Source organism: Acomys minous, assembly GCF_964271855.1.
Source record: "Acomys minous genome assembly, chromosome: 15".
Classification (NCBI taxonomy): Eukaryota; Metazoa; Chordata; class Mammalia; order Rodentia; family Muridae; genus Acomys; species Acomys minous.
The window spans coordinates 92,249,456-92,276,375 of NC_140497.1; the positions used below are offsets into that span (position 1 = coordinate 92,249,456).

General features: G+C 41.1%; 1 protein-coding gene across 1 annotated transcript; it reads right to left on the reverse strand.

Annotated features, from left to right (window-relative positions):
* Nucleotides 1-15,392: 15,392 nt before the first annotated feature.
* On the reverse strand, nt 15,393-26,057 carry NEUROD4 (neuronal differentiation 4). Its single transcript, XM_084758456.1, has 2 exons — nt 25,973-26,057; nt 15,393-16,407 (listed from the first exon to the last, which is right to left on the reverse strand). The coding sequence occupies exon 2, from the start codon at nt 16,396-16,398 to the stop codon at nt 15,403-15,405; it is 996 nt and encodes a 331-aa protein (XP_084614582.1). The 5' UTR covers nt 16,399-16,407; nt 25,973-26,057; the 3' UTR covers nt 15,393-15,402.
* Between the last annotated feature and the right edge of the window lie 863 nt (nt 26,058-26,920).

Consider the following 26,920-nt stretch of genomic DNA (forward strand, 5'->3'; position numbering starts at 1 on the left):
AATGCAATTTTTCATTTTTCTAAAAATATGTACAGATATTGAAATAAATCTCATAGGGGGAATAACAGAAATCAATATCTTTCCTCTTCTGGTTTCCCTTTTTAAGAACCTACATTTTGAACTTTTCAGAATAGAGGTCATTTGAACTATCAATTGAGAGTAATTGAAAGTTTCCCTAATACTTAAACTTTCCTCAGTTTTTTCCCAATATCTGTATCTCTGATGTTGTTGTTTGTTAAGCTCAACAATTCTATAAAAAGATTTTAGTGACTTTTAGTAGAAAGACCTAGAAATCCAAAAAAGGCCCACAAAAAAAATCTGGTCTTGATTATAACATCTAATCAGTGTGAACATAAAATAATAATAATAAATTCAGAGCCTCTGTTTACTAATTTGTAAAAATGGGAACCAGACCTCTTCAATAGGTTACTGTGAATATCAAACTAAGTTAAAACTGAAAAAAGTAATTTTTGCTAATGTGTGTTCGGTGCATAGCTAATGCAGTGATTAACTAATTTGTGCCATGCACTGACCTGGGTTTGTAGGATGCTGTACACCACCAAGTGTTGTGAAGAATCAGTGAGACCTATGCTGTGGAAGAAGCATATCCAGAATAGAGATACTATCATGGAGTTTCAGTCACTAGATAACGTGTTTCTGACAGTTTTCAGTGGAGGTAACTGTTGCAGAATCTTTGATTGCATTGTGGTCCCTGAGAGTGTGAACTGTAAAAACCTGTCTTTGACCCCAGTGTGACCCCTGAGATGGAACTGTAAATCCCTGTGTTTCTCATGGCTGAGCCCTAACACACACCTTTAATCCAAGAGCTTTATGTTTATTGTAGACAGGTGATTAAGGTGAGCTTCAGCCAGCTTTATACACACCTTTAATCCAAGAGCTTTCTGCACACAGGACTTAATAAAGTTAACCCTAGGTCAAGAGGCGGAGCAAGAAACCAGCTGACAGGGTTAAAGTGTGGGAGAGACTTTGAGTTGAGGGGCGGTTAAGGCAGCGTGGAGAAGTGCAAGGGGTCTTTGGCACTTTTAGCTCTTGGGATTTTAGCTTTAGTTCTTCAGCTTTTAGCTCGTTGGTTCTAGCTTGTGAGCTCCTCAGCTCCTGGGCCTTTGACTTTTTGGGCCTTGAGCTATCAAGCCTTTGGCATGGTTTTCTTTTTTTTTAACTTTTCCTCCTGGGCTGTCAGCTGAACTAATGAGCCTTTTGTGCCTTCTCCACTACGAAAGGAGCTGAGTAGGTAGTTTATCTGGGTGCTTTCTCTGCCTCTCTGGGCTAGCAGTTTTTTTCACAACATCTGGTCCCTGAGTCTTTATTAGCAAAAATAGATCAATCTGGGATTTTCAATTAAAACAGCATGTAATAAAGGCCCCAAGTAGATATTTGGGGACTCTGAGGTTAACGGCACACAAGCGTGACTCAAAGGAGATGTTCACAGAGTTCAAGCATGCACTGTCTTCTCCTGTTAGGCCTGTACCAGCCATGCTAATCTCACAGACAATATTAGCCCCTGAGAAAGGAAGCTGGACCCTGTGAGAAGGATGGTCGACTTATGGAAAGAGAGAAAGGGGCAGTAATATCAGGCTTGACTACCGAGTATCCCAGCATCTGTCAGGGAAGTCTTGGGCATGCTACACCTGTCCCACTTGGGCCCAGCTGTCAGCTGAGTCCTTCTGACATCCAACAATGAGCAGTTGAGAGGTCAGGAGATAATATGGCAGGGAGGACAATGAGATTCCAATGATACAGAAAGAGGAATAATCGACACAGAGGAAAAAGAAGCCAAGTGTTTTCAGAACTGTGTAGGATGGGTGGCTCTGGAGTTGGGAAGAAGCAGATGTGAAGGTAACATTAAAATGACTGGGTTTCTGTAGGGATGTCAAGAAACAATGAGGAGAGACTCCATCTTTGGTTATTCCGTTCAGAAGAGAAAAGGTTAGGTTCTTTTGTTCCTGACTTTGAGCTTGTCTTTCAGGAACATGGATTTGTTCTGCCACTCAAGTCTGATCTTGTGGAGCTCAACCATTTATGCTTCTGCCCATTCCCTGAATATTTATGTAACTCTTTATATTAATCAGAGTTTTGGCTAAGCTAGGGAAAGGCGGCTGCGATTTATCTTCCTGCCACTGATGCGTTTGCAAGCATTCAGCAGACATAGGTTTGGAAGCATGGTATTGCAGCAGATGAGTTAAATATTCTCCTTGAGGTTTAATCAAATGATTTGTAAGGATTAAAAAAAAGAAGTTATAATCCACTTATAAGTGAGTATATACCATGTGTGTCTTTCTGGATCTGGGTTACCTCACTCCGAATAATCATTTCTTGTTCCATCCATTTGCCTGCAACTTGCATGGTTTCCTTGTTTTTAATATTTGGGTAGTATTCTATTGTGTAAATGTACCACAGTTTTTTTTAATCTATTCTTCTGTTGAGGGATATCTGGGTTGTTTCCAGATTCTGGCTATTATGAATAAAGTGGCTATGAACATAGTTGAGTGCTTGTTGTGTGGTGGAGATGGTGGAGCAAATTTCAGGACTATGGCCAGGAGTGGTATAGCTAAGTCTTGAGGTAGAGACATTCCCAATTTCCTAAGAAAGCACCAGACTGATTTCCAGAGTGGTTGTGCGAGTTTGCACTCCCACGAACGGTAGAGTGTTCTCCTTTCTCCACATCCTGGCCAGCATGTGCTGTCACTTGTGTTTTTGGTCTTCGCCATTCTGATGGGTGTAAAATGAAACCTCAGAGTTGTTCTGATGAGCATTTCTTTAAGTGTTTCTTGGCCATTCAATACTCCTCTGTTGAGAATTCTCTGTTTAGCTCTGTACCTCGTTATTAATTGGGTTATTTGGTTTGTTGGTGTTTAACTTCTTGAGTTCTTTATACATTTTAGATTTTAGCCATATAGTACAGGTCAACCATACTACAATTCACAGACCCAAAGAAGATAATTAACAAAGAGGACCCAAAGGAGGATGTTTAAATCTAACTCAGACACGGAAATAGAATAGATAGTAGAAGTGGTTAAAGAGAGGAAGCAGGGTAAGAGAGGGAGCACAGAAAGAAGTGAGGGTCGATGTCAGACCTGGGGAGAGTGGGTGTGGGAGGACACGAGGGTGACTCTGGCTGAGACTCCTAGTAGCAGGGGTCATGAGGATTGAAGGGGCCACCCTCTGACTAGACACAACTCCTAGTGGAAAGAGGGGTGCGCCGACCCACCCACAAAAACTCCAACCCACAACTTGCTCTGCCTACAACATGTACAGGGAGAAAATTAAAGCAGAGATTGAGGAAATGTCTAACCAATGCCTAGCCCAATCTGAGACCCACCCAATGGGAGACAGCCAACTCCTGACACTATTAACAATACTCTGGGAGTCTAGTATAGCTGTCCTCTGAGTGACTCCACCTTGCAGTTGATGGAAATAAATGCAGAGACCCACAGGTAAACATTGGGTAGAGCACTGAGAGTCTTGCGGAAGAGTTGTGGGGTGGGGTGGGGTGGGGGAAGAATAGAAAGACTCAGGTGGGACAGGAGTGCCACAAGAAGACCAACAGAGCCAACTGACCAGCGCCCAGGGGTGGGCCTGTGGAGACTGAAGCTCCAACCGAGGACCATCCATGGACTGGATCTAGGCCCCCTACACAAATGTAACTGATAGGCAGCTTGGTCCTCATATGGGTCCCCTAGTAAGGGGGATGGTGGCTGACTCTGACATGAGCTCTGTTGCCTGCTTTCCAATCACTTTCCCCCTCACCAGACCACAGGGTGAGAGGATGTGCTCAGTCCTGAGGCGACTTAATAAGCTGCAGGGGGGGTGGGGGGGGCAGGGGGGCTCCCCTTCTCTAAGGAGTAGGGGAGGAGCATATAGGACACAAGGAGGGAGGGTGGGACCAGGAGGAGAGGAAGGAGTGGGCTATGACCCGGATGTAAAGTGAATAACGAATAAAATAAAAAAGAAGAAGAAGAAGAAGAAGAAGAAGAGGAAGAAGAAGAAGAAGAAGAAGAAGAAGAAGAAGAAGAAGAAGAAGAAGAAGAAGAAGGAGGAGGAGGAGGAGGAGGAGGAGGAGGAGGAGAAGAAGAAGAAGATAGTAGGGTCCTCACTCGCCTGGGCAATGACTGTATTCAGAACAGGATCAAAGAAGCTGCTAAAGGCAGATGATGTTGGACCTGCCGCGTGAAGTTTAAGAATAAATTTTACAGACAAACATGAAAATGAAAACAAGGGAAGGCTGTGCAATGGAATCTCCTATCCTGGGACCCCATGCCTGCCTCTGTCCTATTTGCTTTGCCTGATGCCCACTTTCCCTGGGAATCCAGGCTTCTAAGGACAGCTGCGGCTGCTCCATCTGCCTGCAGCTGCTGTTGGGAAGCAGGGCAGCAGGGCAGCCGTGCTCCCTCCCAGGGCTCATTTTCTTTCTCATTTACCCTTGAAAATCTTGTTGGACTGTGCCAACTGTGGGCCCAACATCAGCTGCCCCCTGTCTTGTCCCTAGTGCTTCTGCTCAGGGACCTTTTGTATTCTGGCTCCAGCTGAGTCACACACTCTAGACTGTAACCCAGTAATTCCTTCTGATGGCTTCCGTGAGTATTCAAAACTGTGTATGCCCCTATGGGTCACCTTTTCTCTTTGCTCTGAGTTTGCATTAGTCTCTTTCACCAGCCCAGTGTAGCAAAGATCTTATTCCCCTAGGATGAACTGTAGATGGTAATGAAGATAATGATGACTACAAAGTATTAAAAAAGAGAGTGCCTGGGCTAATACTACATATCATGTCAGCTATGCTTAATGTGGTGAGTAAGGCGGTCTGGGCTACTTAAGATCCTGTCTCAAACAAATAGGCAAAAAATTAATAATAATAATAATAATAATAATAATAATAATAATAACAATAACAATAATAGATAAAAATTCTAGTTGCTCATTTTCTTTTTTTAACAGATATTTCCCCCTCCCGGTATGTGTGTGTATGTGTGTGTGTGTGTGTGTGTGTGTGTGTGTGTGTGTGTGTGTTTGTGCGTGTACACACATGCACAAGTACGCACATGTGCATAAGAGAACACCTGAAGCAGTGCATGTGTGAATGGGACTCAGGTCATCAGGCTTAGTCACATGCAAACTTACTCACTGAGCTATCTCACAGGCCCCCAGTTACTACCTACCTTGTTGTAAGTATATCTGGGCATTACTGGGGGGTGGATAGTGGATAAAGTCTATAACCCCAGCACTCAGTAGCCTTGGGCAGGAGAATCACAAGTTGAATGCCAGCGTGGACAAAGTAGGATGGCAGAAACAAACATTGTATGAGTGTGTTGGCATGTAAAGTTAATATCACAATTCCCAACAAATATTTTAAGTGTTTACTTGTAAAAAAAAAAAAGACTTACTCTCTTATCTCTTGTTCTGCAGGGTTTCAATGTAACAAGTACCCTAAGCAGCCTCCCTTCTTTGCCAACTGAAAACAGAGAGTTCATAAGTTAAAACAGGAAATTAAGTCTTGGGATCCATCATCACAAATTTCTAAACTGTGAAAGATGAGAGATATAATGACCACAGAGATACCTAGGGACTGTTTCACCAGACAGAATTCCCATCCATACCTGGAGGGTTTGAACAGTTTTAGGAATCGAGGGCAATACTGAGGAAAAGTTACCGCGTTGAGCTAAGGCAAGTAGCGATTTCATTTTTTTTAGCGATCAGAGGAATGGCAGCCCAATGTAAACTTACATAGAATAGCAGAGAGAGAAAAAGAGAGAGAGAGAGAGAGAGAGAGAGAGAGAGAGAGAGAGAGAGAGAGAGAGAGAGAGAGATGGGTTTGTGGCAAGAGTTAGAGATTATGTATACCTGGAACTGTAGACCATGAACAGTTGAGTGAGGTGAGCTAAATATTATGTTTGGAAGTTGGGGGCTGGGGTGGGGCTGTACTCTATAGCGACAGGAAGATCGGCGCAGAGCTTTTAAGTCTGTGTGTGCCCATGGATGAGCGTGCGGATACGTGTTTGATTTGGTGAAGTCCAGGCATTCACATATCACGGTGCATTAAGAGGCCAGAGGAACTCACGTATCTGGCCTTCTCTTCTTATTGATCGGTCTCTATGGCACCTAGGCTGGACTAGCTGCACTAAAAGATTGCGGGGCTTAAGCTGTCTCCGCGCTGTAGGAGCGCTGGGGCTACAGAGGTGGGTGCGGGTGACACTGCACCATTTCTGTGGGGTTTGGTGGTCTGAACCCAGATCCTCAAACTTACGTGGCAAGTGCTTTTTTACCTGTTGACTCATTTCCCAAAGGTAGGGAAGAGTTTTGAAAATAAAAAAGAGCATGATGTTGGCCTTACTTCAAAAAGGTTTGCCAAAACATACTGATAGAAAAAGGGAGGCATCGGATGCGGTCGTATCACCGTTGTTGTAGTCCAGAGGAATAGATACTAAAGGTCTGAAGCCAGGAACGGAAGCAAGGCTGAGAGGAGGTCACAGAGAGAGAGATCACTGGTAAAGTTCTTCTTTCTATTCCATATCTCTGCTTTCTCTAGGTCAGTCCTTCTGGAACTCTGATTCTCCCATATTCTTTCTGTCTGTACCAGGTCATGTCGTTCTCTTTGTAGAAACACAAACACTCAGGTTCAGTGTTCCTTCTCAAGGCATCTGCGAAGAGCCGGGAGGAGGTCTAGGTGCTTCCTTGCAGAGTTTCCTGTTTGGGTGAAAGATGGCTTACCTTGGAGCTGCAGGGAGAGAGGTAGAATTCATAAGCTGTTCTGTGACTCTCAAACTTGTCTTTATCCCCCCCCCCTCCAACACAAGGTCCCTTTGATTCCCCCTGGCCCTCCATCTGTCTGCGTGTGTCCTAGATCTCCCTAGGCAGGGATTTGGTAATTATGCCATTCCCATCAGCATGCCCAGGGGTCTGGCAGGAGGGAAGCTGCAGGCTGGCAGCAGTGGGGTGGGCAGGAGCCAGGGGATACTCTGCTCCTGAGCAGCTTGCGGCTGTGCTTGGCCCTCAGTGGGCCAGCCACGTGCCTGCCTGCCCTGGATCTGGCTAAGCTCTGAGGCAAGTTCTCAAGGGAGGAGACACAGCATTAGACAAGGAAGAGTAATTGCTGCCAAGCTGTCCCTCTAGGTCCAGTCCAATGGGAAGAAGTAGACCGCACTTCTACTTCCTGTTTCCTTCCCCATCTCCTCTCTTGAAGCCTAAACCTCTAACTTAGGTGTTAATAATGTATTAGTGAGTAAGGAACTCTTATAGACTTGCCAAAACTAAAATGACCCAGTAAGTATTTTAATTTATATTGTATTTAAATATACACACATATATAGTGTTGGTGTTCAGTGTATACCAAAGTATGTTGAATTATCTACAATTTCAAATATATATAGACATAGCAAACACTTACCTTCATATATGCTTATTTTAATATGTATGTGTTTGTATATCTCTACACAGAAACACAATGTAAAATTAAGAAAACTTGCGCTGACACTGAGAGACGGGTTTCATATGAAGTATTTTCAACAGTTCTGAGTGTAGAGAGAAGAGATTTTCTTCAGTGCTGTACTCATTGGCAAGTTACCTGTGCTTTGGTAAATAATGCTCAACCCATGTATTTAAAAGGCAACTCAGACTGAGCAAGGTGGGCCACACACAAAGGAGACAAGGTGACAGCAGGGGGCTTACTTGGGAAGAGCGGTTCAGCTGGAGGAGGAGTGGACGACAGAAAACAATCAATGATGAGCACGACTGAGATTCATCGTATGCATGTATGAAATTGTCATAAAATGAATAAATCCAAAACTAATCCTCAGCACAGATTATATATATATATATATATATATATATATATATATATATATATATATATATATATGGTTTCTCTGTGTAGCCTTAGCTATCCTAGACTTGCTTTGTAGACCAAGCTGGCCTTGAACTTACAATGATCCGCCTGCCTCTGCCACCTGAGTGCTGGAATTAGAGACATGTGCCACCATGCCCTGCCATATTTTCAATAAAAGTAAATGATACAGTCAATTTAATCCTGTTTTTTTCCAACATAGGCAAGAAACAGAGGAGTTTCTCAACTATAAAAGTAGTAGAACTTCTCCATATAGCCTTTGAGAAATCTATCTTAGCTAACTGGAGAATAAGTTCATCACCAACAAAATCATTTTACCAAATTTCTACAAATTAAAAACCCACATAATCACATAAAAATAGCACCTAGGGGCCAGAGAGATGGCTCAGAGGTTAGGAACACTGACTTCTCTTCCAAAGGTCATGAGTTCAAATCCCAGAAACCACATGTTGGCTCACAACCATCTATAATGAGATCTGTATACATAATAAATAAATCTTTACCAGAAAATAGCACCTAGGTTTTAACACGAAGTTCATAATTTGCTTGTTTATCATGTTCTATTCAGTCATTCTTTCTTTCTTTTCAAAAAAAATATATAAATTTGCTGTTCTGTCAGGGAGAAAATGAATGTAAGCTGTTAATAAAATTGTTAATACATTTAGCTAAGAGAAATGTCAGGTGTCTAATGTTGAAAGCATCTTACTTTATAGGTATCATAATAGAAGCCTCTGGCCTGGGAGACCCAGGACACATGTAGACAGACGGAGGACTGGGAGATGGGTTCTGTTCTAATATTTATCTACATACTTATTGGCAAGTTTAAATAACATATGGAGCATACATCAATGGCTTATTTATAATTTTATTTTTTTCCTGGAAACTGACAAATGTTAAAAGAGATTTGTGTAGTTTTTTGTGATCTGGCCTAAGATGACATAGGAAAAAAAGAATAGTCTTACTTCACAAATATGTAGACTTAGCATCAACATACTTATTATTTAATTATTTGTTGTTGTTGTTGTTGTTGTTGTTGTTGTTGTTGTTGTTTTATTTGTTTTTCGAGACAGAACTCTCTTTGCAACCCCGGCTGTCCTGGAACTCACTCTCTAGACCAGGCTGGTCTCAAACTCACAAAGATCTGTCTGCCTCTGGCTCCCCAGTGCTGGAATTAAAGGCGTGTGCCACCACAGGGAGGTGTCATCATACTCTCAGCTGTTGTTTCTTAAAATTGCTTTTTATTCACATTTAGTAAGTAATTCATTTACTTATAGACACACCCAATACTGTGTATTATGACAGTCAAGATGGAGGCTTTTCCATATAATCATGTTTTCTTGGGTCCAATGTGCCCACCCCTAACATTGATTAGAATTTCCTTCACCTTAGATTGTTTTTGTTGTAGTTGATTTTTAGGAAAACAAAGGAGTTTTGCCGGCTTAATTAATCTAGCCAAGTTTATACCCTGTGTAAGTTATCCCAAATTGCCATAGTAATATATTAGCCTCATCCCAGGAAATAAATTTTACTTAATCATTAATCTAAAACAAATACATAGAAAAGTAACACTAGCATACAAACTCTTTAAACTGTAAACTAGAGGACATGTGAATAAGAAAAGACCTCTAGGCTCTGTCAAACACTGTGTGTCATATTTGACCTGTGTGCCTTAGCAATGTGTGAAAGGACTTTATCTATTAGATTGTGTATAGTCTGTCATCAGTGTGTAGTCCATTATTGGTTTCTGTAGTCCCTGCACTGGGTTTACTTCCTACCTTAGAATATTATCAATAACAACTTAAAAATAAAATCAAAATCCAATATTATTACATATTTTTCAGTTAAGTATATTTTATAAATTTTTGTACATCATTGTAGGCCGGATCAGAACAAAAAGCTACAGCAATGTTTCTTTCAGCAGTATGTCAATTTCTGTAAAGAAAGAAAAACTTAAATTCCTTATTTCCTAAATTCAGACAGTTTGCTTTTGGAGATGTCTATTTAAAGGTATTGGCTAGTTGGAAACAGCAAATACCAGTGTATGGGTTCTAGACAATTCTGAATTTTGAGGCTGGTTCTAGTTGACAATACCACATAAAAATTTAAAGGATGTGTGCTCAGTGGCCTCAGCTGTTTTCAGCCTATTGTCAATAACTATATGAGGAAAAACAGAGAGGTGTTTTATCATGCCTAAACCTGATCAAAATACTTTTCTGGGACTATTATCAGTTTTAATCACCATATCAACTCTCTGGCCTAGCTGAGACAGAGGTGTTAATCAACTTGCTTAGGACTACCTGTCTAGATAGCTTCCGGTCTGAGACCTGACTGTCAGCACTCCACAACACAGTGGAGAATTCTACAGGCTCCTTCTGCTTGAAGCAGCCACCATCTGAGCTCCCTCAGACATGTGTTAGAGACAAGTTAACATTGATACATATATAAGATAAATAATGGCAATCACCTCTTATTAAATATGTCCTGAGTACTTTGGACGTAGAATCTCAATTATAACCCATCATCATAATCCAACAAGGATGGTGCAATTAGCATTTCCATCATCATTTTCATAAGTAAGAGGAATATGAGGCTATGAAGGCCTAGCCAATAGAGCAAAGATAGTTCATCCAGTAAATTTTCTAGCTGAGGTACCGCGATTTATTTTCAACTGTTGATGATGTAATCACTACACCACACTATCCTGCAACCACACAGGCTGAAGGTGATAAGTTGAACATCTGACATTTCTTTGCTGACAGATTTTATTTTTATGTCTCTGATTTGCTAGAAATAAGGGTATTTCTTAAATCATAAAAATATGCAACATGAAATCATGAAATGAACACAAGCACTAGGAATGGTGGCTGCCTTCAAACAACAAGTTAACCTAGAGTCCCCCCACACCACCCCATTGTCTTCATAGCCTCCACAGGCCACATCCAACAAAAAGTTCATATTCTGTGAAGGAAGACATTTTTTCTATCCCAGGCTCTGCTGTGGATGTGGTAGTTGGTTAGCCTGGGATGTAGCATGGCCAAAGAGAGCTGTGGCTTGTCAAACAGCCTCTTTGTTTCAGGCTCCACCATTAACAAGCAATGAAATCATGAGCAGATCATTTTGTCCTGTTTTCTAAGCTGTAAGATGGAGAGCAATGAGTGATTGTCTTATGGGAGTGACTTTAGGATCAAGTGCATCAGTATATGCAAATCACTTTAAACCCGACATTACATAGTAAGTATCTCAAAGCTGAGACATGTCGTCTCTTCGGAGTCATCTTTACAAAGTAAAGAGACTGTTAGTAACTGTCAAGTGACATGTCATTCAGTATTGCGGCCTAAATTCTTCAGCTTAGTTCTATGAATTATAGTATTTTATTGTTTCATGATAGGCAGTTGTAGCATCACAATCAAAATGTTTTTAAATATAAAAAAAAAAACTCTAATGCTCATCACCCTCTTTGAGTTAGACTGGGTGTTGCCAGGAGTTAACCTGTCTCATTGTATATGAATATTTAGAATAATAAAACATTTTAGATGCCAGAATCTGTATGTCTCTGAGGTTTTTGAAGACCTTGTCTAACAATTTTACCTTATCTTTCTATAGAATCATATATAACTGTTGTACCCAACATCTATATTCTTGTGATGAAAATAGACTAGTAATTGATATGACCATGATTTGATCAACTAACAATTAACCTGTATGACTCATCTCTCCCAAACAGCCTGCAATAGCACTTTCAAAGCATTGGAAGTAAACCTTGTATTATAATTGAGTTATGTGGATACAATACCTCATATTAGAGTAAACATATACCTGTTTATGGAGATGGTTTCAAGTGTGGCAAACAAACCACTGGGCAAAATGTCCTCATTTTTACCACAGACAGAATTCTGCCTAGGAAAGGGCAAGCTTGGATGCAGGCAGAGTTGACATCCACACTCTGCCAAGACAGGCTTAGCAAGTCCTCAATAGTTCCTGCCTCACAAATATGTCTGTCAGAGATACTGGGCCAGAAGGCTGAAGAGGATGCTCCAACATTAAAGAGAGTTTTGGGTGACTGCTCAGGCAGCAAACTGTCTCTGCCGTCTTCTCATTTGAGAAGCTGCTAACTTGCATCCCCTGTGTACTCACGTAATTAATTTTATTCCTTCTCAAGTCTCTGATGGGGTTGAAGACCAGATAGTTTAGTTTTACAATGAAGCTTAGTTGTTTAGGGGTTAAGATATTTTTTAGGTCTAAATAGATGTTTTAAGTTGATAGAGATGAGATATGATAGATATGACCTACATTCAGAATTATACATACACCAAGACAGAGAAGTATTTTCTTCAAGGCTGCCAAATACAAATAGCCAAAACACTAGGAACGTAACATCGACATGATTCTTGATTGTCTCATGGTTCTTCTTGCTGTCGGTAGTTTATTTTATACGTATGTAATAATATAAATGTATATGTAAAAATTTTATTTAAAAAAATTTAAATCTGAAGATATGTGCTTAGATATTAAGTCAATACACAGAATTACTTATTACATAATTTGTATAAAAGGGGAGGAGACAATATATCATAATGTTTGTGATAAACATATCAAATATTTGCTCCTGTTTGTATAAAACATCTCTGGTAACTATCAACTCACTGTGCTTGAAATGGTGGTGTCTATGTGGAGGCCAGGAACAGCAGATGCCAGAGACAGGTGGGATGATGTCTTTCCTTTATATATTTTGTTTTTTAAATACTTAAGCTCAAGTCTTTTCTTTGTTAACCAAGTTTATTTATATTCATCATCAGATCTTTTAAACTTTCATTTTATCCTTTTAAGAAGGACTCTTGAAAAATATTGTCATGAGGAAACAACAACAACAAAAAGATATCAAAAAGCAATTGTCAAAAAACTATACTTCATAATTTTCAAAATTTGACAAGCTTACTGAAATTATGGGTACTAGTCCATCCTTCTATGGCTGACATCTATATGGCTGAACTAACACCCTAAATATTTCTATAACCTGAAAGATTCTTCTTTTCTAAACTGCAAATTTTGTAGTTTAGTCTATGAGTGGTTGGAGGTATTTAGTTACTATATGGCAACCTTTCAAATCTTCTGGAAAGATCACCTGAGGAAAGTGTGTAAACCCTCTGCACTGGCTGGGCTTACTGTGTTGGCTGTTCACCAAACACAGATGCAAACACTGAGTGAAAACTTCAAAGAGTAGCACTGCCAAGAAAAACACAATGTGTAGTGACACCCAATGTTTTATTGCTACCAGACAAAGGAGAGAAAAGTCACTTCTTTTAAACAATTACTTGACACCATTCTCAGAAGAATAAACATGAAAGAATGAGTTCTTTCCAAGCATGGTACGGTACTAAAGTTGTGTTCAATTATAAAACCTCTGTTCATAATTCTACAGAGTCTTTGTCTATATGCACTGCATTCTCCAAAGCCATAAGCAATAATGTAACTCTGGTGCACCTTAAAGGGAAAAAGTATAAAGCAATTAAGCTGCATAGCTATTAAATTATTGCTCTTTTTTTTTTTTTACAAAACCATCATAAGCACTCAAGAACTGTTTTTCTCTTTCCTCTCACTCCAAACTTATAAGCTACTTTCCCAACGAAGCTTTACGAAATTGCAGATATATCTATGAGACTCAATTTTTACATAAAAAGAAGGGATGAATAAATTAAATAAATAGTATCTAATAAATAATACAGATAACAATTATAATCTATAAGCATAAATGCTAGGTAAGTAACAGCAAATTCTCAAAAAAAATTACATAGAATGACTCAATAAATAATTCTCCTTCCATATTACCACTAGAGAAATTCAAGATGGGAAGAATCCAACTGTGATGATGTAGTTTAAGGTCTCTTTACAAACTTTTAAATGTATTTATAAGCAAGGGTACTAAGTAGAGCAAACTAAGTGCTGTAGTGAGATGGACACAAAATAACTCACAGTGTAAAGAGTAAATAAGAATAGCAAAGAAAAACAGATACATATATAGCTTGGTAGATAAGATGGCATATTCATCTGTCATTAATATTGCTCAAATTTATTTCTTCAGATGTACCCTGACCCACTACAAATAAGCTATTTATCTTCTTGGGTTTGACCTAAATAATTGTTGTGGAATATAGATCATAAAAGTAAAATTTCTCAGAGCTAATATCTCTTGAAAAGAGAAACTTGGCCGAGTCAATGTGGAAATAAAGAAAAGAGATGGCATATAAAGAAAAATAAACTCTCTTCGGACTCATCAAAACCCGTGTTAAAGGTGCAGACTGATAAAAGCATTCACTAACCCTTAGTCTTGACTCTCAATTCTAAGTCACTTCTCTTGAAACATTTGCTATAATATATAGTAACATTATATCTTGGAAATGAGGACAAAGTAACAATCATTGGAGGGTGGGAAGTAAGGAGTTACATTTACTGAGACTATGGGCCTGATTAGTGCTGTGATTCTGGAATACATGGCACTGGAGTGGACAGAGCTATATGGTTGTAACCACTTTGCTTTAAACAGTGAAAGTCATCGTACTAGAGAACAACTCAAAGTTTTCAATGGCCAGGAGTGAGGCATAGTCTCTCACTGTGTTAGTTAGTCTGAATGGCAGCCAACCACCACTTTATTACTCTACAGTGTGAACCTGGCTGAGTTCTGATTCTGACAAAAGCACCTTAACACTGAGAGAATTCCCATACCTCTTTAGTTGTGGAAGTTAAGAAATGATCTAGGTGATATTTCTGTGTCCCTGAAGTCGGAAACTTCATTGCCTTTCTTTCTTCGCTCCTAGTACCAAGACAATTGTTTTTTAAATATAGTTTGTGTGAGACTTCTATCGTGGTTCTAAAATCACTAAAAAGGGTGTGTATATATCTTTCAGCATAGTGATAATTAGAGCTGATCTCTTAAGGAGTATATGTGGCTATTTACAGTAATAGCCAAGTTATCTATCAGGCCCTGGAAGTTATGTTTAGATAGATACAAAGATCTGTCATGCAGATTTCGTGTTCTATGAGCCAACTGACGTGTGCCTGATGCCGCTTCTTCAAGTTCCATTTAATCATCCCATTTATGCCGTTTCATTTTAGTGCTTTTTAACTTAAAAAAAAATATGAGATGAAAGGTATATGTTAACTTAGAACGTTTGTTTCGTGTTTATCAGAAAGCAACACACACTAGAAATGGAAAGTTAATTGACAGAGCATTCAGTGAGTCTTTGGCAGCACTGGAGCGGGGCCTAGAGTGTTTGTTGGTTGGTTGGTTGGTTGGTTGGTTCTATTTCCGTGTGGCCACAAGCCATCAAATATGTTCACTTGAAGATCCCAACTACAGGAGTTGGTAGAGCGTAAGAAGTTAATAACAAAGAAGATGACAGATTCAGGAGGTTCTGAGTACACTAGAACAATTATGTTTGATGTCTATCCAAAGGCCTCTTTTAAGTTCTCAAAGGGTTTAGCTCAGCCACTAGAAACATGGAGAACATCTCCACTTCATTCTTTGAAATGTTGGTGCTTATCTTACTGCCCTAATCAGAGAAGATAGTATTGAGCTGAGTTCCAATGCCATGATGGGGGTAGGGGTCATAGGTCATATCTATAGGAACATCACAGTGAGGAGTTCCGGCCTGAAAGGGAGTTGAATGCGCATGCCCCGAACTTAGACTCGCAGAGGTATAATGCGGCATGAAGCTGTAGGATTTTTCCAAGTCAGGGGAGCCATCTTGCTTCAGGGCGAAGTTGCCACTGATGCTCAGAGGTGGAGTGAGCGGACCCTCGTAAGGCGGGGTACTACAGTCAGGTGGGTGGCTCCCAAAGGTAGACTCTCCCAAACTCTTAAATGGTTGAGGCTTGAGATGGAGAAGGTGTGTTTCCATATGGCCATAAGGAGGGCTGGGGAGCCCTGGAGACTGATAGCTGAAGCTGTGGACAGGGACGGTAGAGTCACAAACTGGAGATTTTCCCTCGTGCTTCTCCAGAACGGCAGACTGAGGACCCAGTTGGAGACAGCCAGCCACCAGGTTGCTTGTGGGTTGAGAGAGCCCTTTACAGAGCATCTCCACAAAGCCCTTCCCCTCAAGTGTCTGACCAGTCTCCAGGACTTCAGACAAGGCCCAAATGTAGTTCCTTGCCAGTCGAAGAGTCTCTATCTTAGACAGTTTTTGGGTTTTAGAGTAACAAGGCATGACTCTCCTAAGGTTATCCAAAGCATCATTCAGGCCGTGCATGCGGGTCCGTTCCCTAGCGTTGGCTTTGACTCGTCGGGCCCTGAACCTCTCCAGGCGAGCTTTAGTCATCTTCTTTTTCTTGGGACCTCTTCTTTTAGGTTTCTCTGCGTCTTCGTCCTCTTCTTCCTCCTCTTCAATACTGTCATGCTCTTCAATCAAGGTTCCAAGCATTCCATAAGAGCCTGGTCTTCTCTCCTGCTCCGTCACCTCACTCTGAGAGCTCAGGCCCTTGTCCGTCCAGGATTGTGTGTTGATCACTTCCATCGTATTCTTGGACTTCATGTACATTTTTGCCATTTAGGTATTCTGGCAATAGAAAATATGAAAAGTTAAAACTCCAAAATACCTGATGTAAATAAATTGAGATAGACATGATGGCACATGGTTATGATCCCATCCCTTGGGAGGTGGATGCAGGAAGATAAGAAGTTCAAAGTCATCGTTAGCAGCATAGAAAGTTCAAGGCCAGCCTGAGCTACATGAGACCCTGTCAAAAGACACATAAGCTTTGCTTTTTATTCCATAGGTATAGAGCATTTTTGTGTTGGGATTTCATACTTTCCTTGCCCGTTTGTCATTTTAAATTAAGCCAAGGTTCAAAGAATTGCCCTAGACCTAAATCTATTTACACCACATTGCAAGAAAAATAAGCACAGAAGAAAAAAAAATGAGCATTCATTGGGATGCTAGTGTCTGACTTTTTATTCGTAGAATATTTATCTTATAAACATTTGATACAAAATAACCCAAGTAAAACTCCAAGGACACATTCTTTTCTTTAGCAAAGTATAACATGAAGGAAAATAAATGAGCATATATATTATTACCACAGTTAAAAAAAAAAAAACAACATGGGCTAGCTAAAGCAGTCCTGTACAGTAAGAGAACTTCTGGAGTTATCACCATCCCTGATTTCAAACTGTACTACAGAGCTATAATAGTAAAAGCCACGTGGTATTGGCCTGAAAACAGACAGGGTGACCAATGGAACCAAAATTGAAGACTCAGAGGTGAATCTACAAACCTTCAGATGTCAGATTTTTTTATTAAATAAGAAAAGAGCCAGAAATGCACAATGGGGGAAAAAAAGGCATGTTCAAAATTGGTGTTGGTCTAACTGGATTTCAGCATGTAGAAGAATGCAAATAAATCTGTATTGATCACTCCGTACAAAACTCAAGTCCAAGAGGATCACAGATCTAACAGAGAACAAGATCCACTGAACCTGGTAGAAGACTAAGTGGGGAAGAGCCTTGAGCACATTGGCATAAGAAACAACTTCCTGAACAGAACACCAACAGCGCAGGCTCTAAGATCAACAATTAATAAATGGAACCTTATGGAACTGAAAATGCAAAGGACTCTGTCAATAGGATAAAACAGCAGCCTATGGACTGGGAAAAGAGTTTCAACAACTCCACATCTGACAGAGGGCTAATATCCAAAATATACTAAGAACTCAAGAAACCTAACTCAAGAAAACTACACAACAAACCATATAATCGTATTAAAAAGTGGAATACATTCTATTTCCCCTTCTGAGTGAGATTTAAGCATCCTCCTTTGGATACTCCTTGTTCCTTATTTTCTTTGGGTCTGTGCATTGTAGTATGCTTATCTTGTACTATATGGCTGAAATCCACTTAGGAGTACATGCCATGTGTGTCTTTCTGGCTTTGGGTCATCCCACTCAGGGTAATCTTTTCTAGTTTCATCCATTTGCCTGCAAATTTCATGATTTCTTTGTTTTTAATATGTGAGTAGTATTTCTTTGTGTAAATATACCATGGTTTATCCATTCTTTGATTGAGGGACATCTAAGTTCTTTTCAGATTCTGGCTATTATGAATAAAGCTGCTATAAACATAGTTGACTAAGTGACCTTGTTATATGGTAGAGCATCTTTTGGGCATATACCCAGGAGTAACACAGCTGGGTAAGGAGGTACAGTTATTCCTGGTTTTCTGAGGAAACACCAAATTGATTTCCAAAGTACTTGTGCAAGTTTGCCCTCCCACCGGCAATGGTTGAAGAGAGGGAACAAGGTAGGAGAGGAAACAAAGAGAGATATGAGAGTGCAGATCAGACCTGGGGAAGAGTGGGGGGTGGGTGGGCAAAAAGCCTGTGGAGAAAAGAGGAACAGTCTGTGGGGCATCTTCTGTTACAAGCCGGAACCGAAGTCAGGGTAGGTTGGGGCCGGATTGAGAGAAACTCTAACAGAGACTCCTAGGAGCAGGGGCCATAGGGACTGAAGAGGACGCCTTCTAACTAGATAAGCCTCCTAGTAGAGGGAGGAGAGCACCAACCCATCCACAAACACTTTGACTCGAAATTTTCCCTGCCTATAAGATGTGCAGGGATAAAGATAGAGCACATAGGGCAGAGATTGAGGGAATGCCCAACCAATGCCTAACCCAACCCAAGACCTAACGCATGAAAGTACCAACCGTTGACACGATTCACAATGCTCTACTATGCTTGCAGACAGGCTCCACACAGTAGCACCTCGAAGCAGATGCTGAAACTCACTGCCAAACATGAGGCAATGTGTAGGGGGTCTAGTGCGAAGGTGGGGGAAGGAGGAAAGGACCTGGGGGTGACAGGAGCCTCAGAAGAAGACCGACAAAGCCAACTAACCAGGGCCCTGCTGAGACTTAAGCACTGACAAAGGACCTTGCATGGACTGGAACCAGGCACCCTACCCAGATGTAGCTGATGGGCAGCTCAGGCTTCATGTGGGTCCTCTAATAAGGGGGTGGGAGGGGGTTGGGGCTCTCTTTGACATGGACTCTTATTTCTTCCTCCTGGCAGGACTGCCTTGTCAGGGCCACAGGGGAAGAGGAAAAACTCAGTTCTGATAAGAGTTGATGAGCCGGAGTGGAAGGGAAAGGGGGTTCCCTTTTCTGGAGGCAGGAGGGGGAGAAGGAGGGAGTGACAGAGGGAGTGTGGGACAGGATGGTGAGAAGGGATGGGGACATGACCAGGATGTAAAGTGAATAAATTAATTTTTTAAAAAAGAAAGTAGAGTACAGATCTAAAACGAGAATTATCAATAGAGGAATCTCAAATGACCAAGAAACATTTAGAATAGATAAAGAAACTGGCACATTTACATAATGGAACACTATTCAGCTATAAAAAAAAAAAACAAGGAATTCTTGAAATTTGCAGGCAAATGAACTGAACTAGAAAAAGGTCATCCTGAGTGAGGTAACCCAGACCCAGAGAGACACACATGGCATATACTCATTTATAAGTGGAGATTAGCCCAACATAGATTCTACCCAGCAGGGGATCAGGAAAGCTACTAGGACTTGAAGCCTGACTCGGCAAAGGGCTGAGAGTTGTATGGAAGAGGTGGAGGATGGAAGGACAGAGGGAGGGTGGCTGTCAGGAGCTCCACAAGGAGACTATCAAGGCTGAAGGATCTGGACCCAGGGACACCCGCACAAACTGATGCACCAACCAGGACAATGCATGCAGTGAACCTAGATTCACTGCATGATGGACAGCTCATTCTCCACAGGGCAGGGCAGGGGGCAAGGGGGGCAGGGAGTGGAGAGTGGAGAACTGCCTCTGACATGAACTCTGGTGCCTGGGATTTGATTGCTGCCCCTTGGCAGGGAGGCTCTGTGGGAACTCAGAGGACGGAGATGCGGGCTATCCAGAGGAGACCTGATAGGCTGTGGTCAGCTGGTGCTGGGGAGAACCCCACCTGTCAGAGGTCTAGGGAAGGGGAATAGGGCAGAAGAGGGAGGAAGTGTGGGAACAAGAAGATAAGAGCGAGGGGATCACAATTGGGATGTAGTATGAACAAATCGTCATTAAATAAAATAAAACATGTTCAATATCCTTTGCCGTAAGGAAAATGAAAACTAAAACTACTTTGAGATCCCGTCTTACTTATGGCAGGATGGCTATGCTTTCAAGGATGTGGAGCGAAGGGAACATGCCTCCATTGCTGCTGGCAAAGCAGGCTTGTAAAACCACTGTGGAAAGCGCTATGGTGGTTCCTTAAAAAACTAGGAATCTATCTACCTCAAGACCCAGCCAAACCACTCTTGGGCATATACCCCAAGATGTTCCATCCTACCACAAGAACATTTACTCAACCGTGTTCATAGCAGCTTTATTCATAATATCCAGAAACTGGAAACAATCTAGATGCCCCTCAATCAAAGAATGGATAAAGAAAATGTGGTACATTTATACAATGTAGTATTATTCAGCTGTTATAAAAAATAGTATCATGAAATTTGCAGTTAATGGATGGAACTAGTAAAAAAAAATTGTCCTGATTCGGGTACTACAGACCCAAAAAGTCAAACATGATACGCACTCACTTATAAGTGGTTAATAAATGGTAAAGATAATCACTCTATAAACCGCAGAGCCAGAGAGGCTAAGTCAAGGAGGGCTCAGTGGAGGATCCATGGATCACCCTGGGAATGGGAAATGCAACAGATTTTTCAGGCCGACTTGGGGAGGGTGGGGATGGGGACAAGAGGGATTTGGCCGGGGAGTGGGATGGATGGATGGAGAGAGCACTGGGAGATTGGGAGACGTGATGGTAAGGGTGAGTCTCCATGTCCAGAAGAGCACTGGGTTTCTTCACAAGCACCTTGTGTTCTCTCAGGAGCTAGGGGTGTCAGACATTCCAGGGACACAGTGTCTTGAGTGAAGCATGAAAAAAAAAATTCACCACCGATCACCTATCAAATTTGCCCATGTATTGACAACTGTTTCCTTTGCACATGCGTCTCACGCTATCAGAAAAGACTATGACAACCATTAGAAACAAAAGTCAGTGATCTACAAAGACCTCTTCAAGATTGTTTTAGTCAAACAGTCAGGTAATATTTTATTAGAAATGAAAAAAAGAGGGAACAAATGTAAAACAGAATGGAATACAGTCACTGTGGACATAATATGGGGCTGTTTTTGGTAAACACAGAAAAAGCATAGCTACCTCAATTCGTTTGCCTAAACGATACTGTTTGATAAATAGAAATGGGTGATTTGGCAAACATCTTGCATTCATAGTACGAGTTTGTATAGTTCTCAGAACTTTTGAGTAATTTCTAGGTATATAGTTTACCAGATAAAAGTATCTGATAAGCCTCACTGAAGCTTGTCAATTATAAGGTGTTACTATTTAGTCCTTGAAACATTAGACCCTCTATCACCTTTTTTAAGAGAAAGGGAAAAATGCGATAAAGTACCATTTGATCCTTGAAGCTGGAATCTCCAGTAAATGAATTCAGGGATTAGTATGTGGCGTTAACAAAAATATAAAAATATGATTTGAATTGTTTCTGGTAATTGGATCTTGTTTTCATTGTAACCTCATTTACCTCCTATAAATAATTAATGTTACTGCATTGCAAAAACAGCCCAGGTTTCATATTAATCAGTAAGGAAATCATGTCAGCTTGACTTACTCACTTAATAAGGCTTCCTGGGTAAGCGGCTTTATTGAAAACACACTCTGGAACCTACTGGTCAACCGGCTGCCCAGGCCAAGTCAGAAAAAAAAATCCCACTTTTAATATGGATGATGAAGCTTGTGTGCTGAGCTGCACTTCTATGTCAGGCAACTATCCAGAGGGAGGAGTGAGGACCTAATTAACTTTCCGTTAAAGTAACACAGATCTTCCAGAGGCAGGTGCATGCTGAGGCCAAAAAGGGTGGGGTGGGATTGGGAAACCTAATGCTCTCTGCGTAATTGCAACAGCAGTTGTGCAGCATCCTAAGGTTTGCAGCAGCACTGTTGCGCTCATTAATCTATATATTCCATAAAGCACGCTGTTGAGGGTGGTGAGTATAGCCCTCTACACTTTATAGTCGGCAGCACCAAGGGGCCAGTCTTCTAAATAATGGTCATATAAAGGCATAGCGTGACAGGACACTAAAACACTTCTGATCCTAAATCCTTGGCTTTACAGTTCTTTTCCTCCCCTTTTCTTTCATCTTAACTAAAGATACGTAGCTACATCTTGATTTTAGCAAATGGAGACCAGTAGAGCTAAACCAACAGGAGCAAATCTTATCCAATGAAGGTTGTCTTATAGTTTTCTCTGAGATAGTTTTTACATCTCAATTTTCAAGATTCATTCCTTGCCCCCACTCCACCCCCCAGAGACTTTCTTTGTTGCTTCCAGCTACTTACTCTACCCTTCTTCTCGTCTTCTGAACTCTCTTCCTTTTCCTCCTTATCTTCCTCCCTCCTCTGTCAGTATCACTGCCCTGCATCACACTGATGTGCATGTGAAAGAGAGAAGATGAAGGAGAGGAGAGCCACCTGATTCACCCGCTTCCACTGTCGTGTTTGGCTTTCCTCACTGCTGTCCCTCTGCCCCTCTCAGCTCTTGCTTGACCTTTCTGCTTGTGTTAGTACACACCCTACCAGGAATTGTGGTTGGAAAAAATATTAAATTGGCCGATCTCTGTCTTGAACAGACTCAGTGATTTTTTAAGAAGCTTTAACAAATCATGCTGTCGGTGGGTACAAAGGAGAAGAACCTGCTGGACTCGGACAAACAATGTGAAACAAAACAAAGCGGTGAAACTTTTACCTTTGTTCTTTTACCAGCCGTGAGGAGAACAGGGATGGCTCTGCTCTAATATTCTCTGTTCCCATATGTGTTGGTCCAGCAGCTCTAACAGAATTCTGTAGGTATATAAATGTAGCTTCAAAAAGACGTTGGCCATAAAAGTGCAGGTGGAGCTCTAACCCAGTATTTTCAACTCCTGATTTCTAATCCCAGATTTATTTATTACGCTCTTTTTGATAATATAAAGATAAGGTTATTTTTACATTATTTACATAGTACCAAAGCATGGCAAAGGATGACACTGTAAACAATATCTGTGTATTTATTTGCATTTATTTTTGGAATTTTAGGTCTAAACTCGTTCTTGCATATGTATTTTCTTCATTCAAAATTAAATTTTCCCCACAGATGAATAAATAAGTCACACTGTATATGCTACTATTTCTTATTATCTGAATGCCACCTCACCTGACTGGCACAGAGACAAATTTGATAACTGTCCAATAGCCTGCTCTTCTCAGCTAGACTAGACAATGCACTCTGGACTCAGGTTGACTGAGTCCAAATTTCAATTTTACCACTTAATAAATTTGTGAGTTAGACTTTTATCTGCCTTAATCTTCTCTTCCTTAATATTAGACATAACTTACAAATTATTCTCAGCATAAAATGAGTTGATGTATTTAAACATTTGGGATTATGCCAAGTGTCACACATAAGTGTGAGGTATGATTACTCCTAAATACCCTGAGTCTCAATGACAATAGTGGGTATATATAACTATAAATTCTGTGTTTAATGTTAATTTCACGACAATGAAAATCAGTGATCTATTTCAGTTTTTGTTTAAAAGGGCTTGGAAGAACTGCTACTTTGCTGTGTGATAATGAGGTTAAATATGAAAGGTCCTGTAAGATGAAAGAGATGAATGAAGACACCAAGCTCTACCCGATGCCTCTACAGTCAGACGTGAAATTAGCTTCCAGTTTCTCACTGGAGGGTGAAAGAGGGAAGACTCGCCAGGCATGGTGGCACACGCCATTAATCCCAGCAGTTGGAAGGCAGAGGTAGGCAGATGGATTGCTATGAGTTCGAGGCCAGACTGGTCTACAAAGAAGTGAGTCCAGGACAGCCAAGGCTACACAGAGAAACCCTGTCTTGAAAAAAAAAAAAAAGAGGGAAGACTCCTCATGAAGGAGACATTTGACATGACATTCCTTCTTAGTCACATGTTCACCCAGTTCCTGGTTGAATGCAGAAAACCTCATCTATTAGAACATTTTTATCTTTAGTTCACAATACAAGGGATGGATGCAACTTCTCTACAAGCTCCAGAATTAAGAGCCAGAACTTTGCAAAGACAAAATGTACTTTCTAGCCTTCACAAGATTGACAGAGAAAACAAAGACAAATAACTCAGTTTCAGATTTGAGTGTTGAAAATGTGTGATGCACTTCTAGTTTTTTTTTTTTTTTTAATGAATGAAACTTAAGTGGATTTGCTTCAGAGCAAGGACCTAAATCCAATGCAGCCATTAACCCGTTAACATGTCACCTCATTGGTATCCTGAAAGAAACACGAAACTACAATTTTTCTTGTTACTGAACTGTGAGGTGAACATAGCAAAATTATCTTACTGTTTTGCAGATACTACATAGATATAAAAGGCTATGGTGCGGCCTCATAAACATAGGGATAAATCATGCCAAGGTTATCTCAATTTCTAGAAGTTAGTTTTCAATTCAGCTTTAGCCAATGCGGCTAAAACGTATTAGTGAGTCCTAGTTTTAGGTACAGAACTCTCCTACCTTCAACATGTTCAAACTCATTCTGATCTTACAAAGTCTATTTTTTTTTTATAAAGTCCAGTCTTTGTATTGGCATTCGGATTTCCTCATATACCTGGATAGAGTTACAGGATTTTTCTCTTTCTATCCTTCAATAAAATCTCAGTTTTTAATTATTTTCTCTATTTAAAATATTGCTTTCTTTTTTTTTCACTTTAAACCTGTATTGAAAAAAGTCTTTTCCATAGACAATTCTGACTATGTATTATCTTGGTTAATGAGGCCAAAGTCGTTGTGTGTTTCTACTATATGAAGCTGTACCGAACTCTTCCTATACTTTTACTAGTTTTCATTTATATTGGAGAATTTTCCATTGAAGTGTGAGTGAGAAGTATTTACACGTGTGTCTGGGGTTAACTGGTATCTTTTCTCTTAAAAAAAGGTGATGGTACTGGATTAGCTCCTGACACTGTGGCACTAAATAAAACAGGAAAGGACCACAGCAGGCTTAATTTCTAGAGAATCTAAGAACCACATAAACGAAATGCTTTGTGTGTAGCTGCAGAGCCTGCAACTAAAAAAACCAATGAAACAGCACGCAAACCAAAGTGTTCATAAGTGGCCGCTGCATGGAAACAGTGAGTAGGCTGGTAGGTCTTTCGTAGCCAGGCTTTGATATCCGCAACTATAATTTCCCATTAATTAATAACTATGCACATGCTTAGTTGCATTCTCTGTCTCTCTGTCTTTCCCTAACACACACACCCCCCCCACACACACACGCACACGCATACACACACACACGTGCACACGCATACACACACACACGTGCACACACACACACACACACGCACACGCATACACACACACACACACACACACTGCAGGGAAGCAAGGCTGTACCATACTTCACTCAATCCCACAGCCTCAGACCATCATCATGAGCTTCCTTGGCATAATTTAGACAGTTATCCAATTTTCTCTCCATGCTCTTGACTATGTTAGAAACTAAGATGGGGTTATTTGTATTGGTTAGTATTTTTAATATATATTTTGGTGGGAAAGTAATGAGTATATGACAGAAGATACAGTTGGACAACCATTTTCTCATTTACAGTCTCAAATAGCTGGGGTGGGGGTGGGGATACATTTTCTATCCTATTTCCACCACTGAAGAACTTTTGACAAAGTTAAATGGGGACAGTGAAGGGAATCTTCGCCTCTGGACTTCCAACATTTCCCTCTCCTTGTTTACTTTCCACTGGCTCCACCATCACCACCACCACCCTGACTCCTTGCTGAGACCTCAAAGTTCATGAGGGGAGCTCCGAATTGGTCCAATTCTTCCAATGTGCTTGCTAAACCACTTTGGAAAAGCAGGCAAACTTTCGCGTCTTTTTAGCGTTAGCAAGAAGGAAGGTTCGGCTTCGTGGAAACAGAGGAGTCACCAGGAGCCTCTTCTTTTCTGAACCTGTGGGAACTTCACACAGAAACCTTACTACCCCCACCTCACCCCACGCACAGGCTCACCTCAGGCAGTGAAGTCCCAGGATTATACTCTAATCTGTGTCCTGGAGGACAGACAGTCAGAGCAGCCAAGTCCGCCCTGACCAGGCAGATCCTGGGAGACAGGGGATGCTTCCAGCCACCCATGTTAAGCCAGTAGCTACCTTTTAGTAACTGTCCCTGGTCTAGGTCCCCCAGCTTTCTGACGTACCACCAGAATGCCTTCAGGCCAGTGCCTCCACTGCAGCTGGTTTTCCTGTCTTTTCAGGACCTCCTTCCTGGAGTCAGCTCCCGCGAGTAGCTCTTTCAGGACCACAGTCTCTGGGCAGCTCCTGTGATCTGACTGGAGCTTCTGACTTGCAGCAGTTTTTTGATGGCCCTGGCAGCTGACCAGGGCGGGGGTGATGTTGCCCACAGACGGCCCCTCCCCCTTCCTAGCCTAAAGACACACCTCCTTCACAGGGCTTCGCTGACCAGTTCCAGCTTTGCCACAGCACGTTTGTTTTTGTTTGAATCAGGAAGAGGCTGAAGGAGGCGGACCGCTGGAGTAGAGGAGAACTGAAAAGGCAAAGTAGAGTAGGCAGAACAGAACGCGGTCAAAAAACTAGAGATAGACTTGAAAAGAAAGCTAAAAGTGTGGACGAGGCTGCTGGCCCATTGCCTTAAAAAAAAAAAAGGCAAGAAAACTGCACAGCGAGGACAGTGTTAGTGAGCACACTACCTTGCACGGAGAGATTGTTCATTGATTTATTTGTTGTTTTCTCAGAGGATTTCGCTCTTGCTTCTAGGATGATTTTTTTTCTGAGCTCTCCTCTCTCTCTCTCTCTCTCTCTCTCTCTCTCTCTCTCTCTCTCTCTCTCTCTCTCTCTCTCTCTCTGTGTGTGTGTGTGTGTGTGTGTTTGTGTGACTAGTATTTGAACCTAGGGCCTTGTATATGCTAAGCAAGTGCTTTACCACTAAGCTGCAGTTCCC

Excerpts from the sequence above, each read along its gene's own strand:
- NEUROD4 (XM_084758456.1), bottom strand. The coding sequence starts at position 16,398 with ATGGCAAAAATGTACATGAAGTCCAAGAATACGATGGAAGTGATCAAC.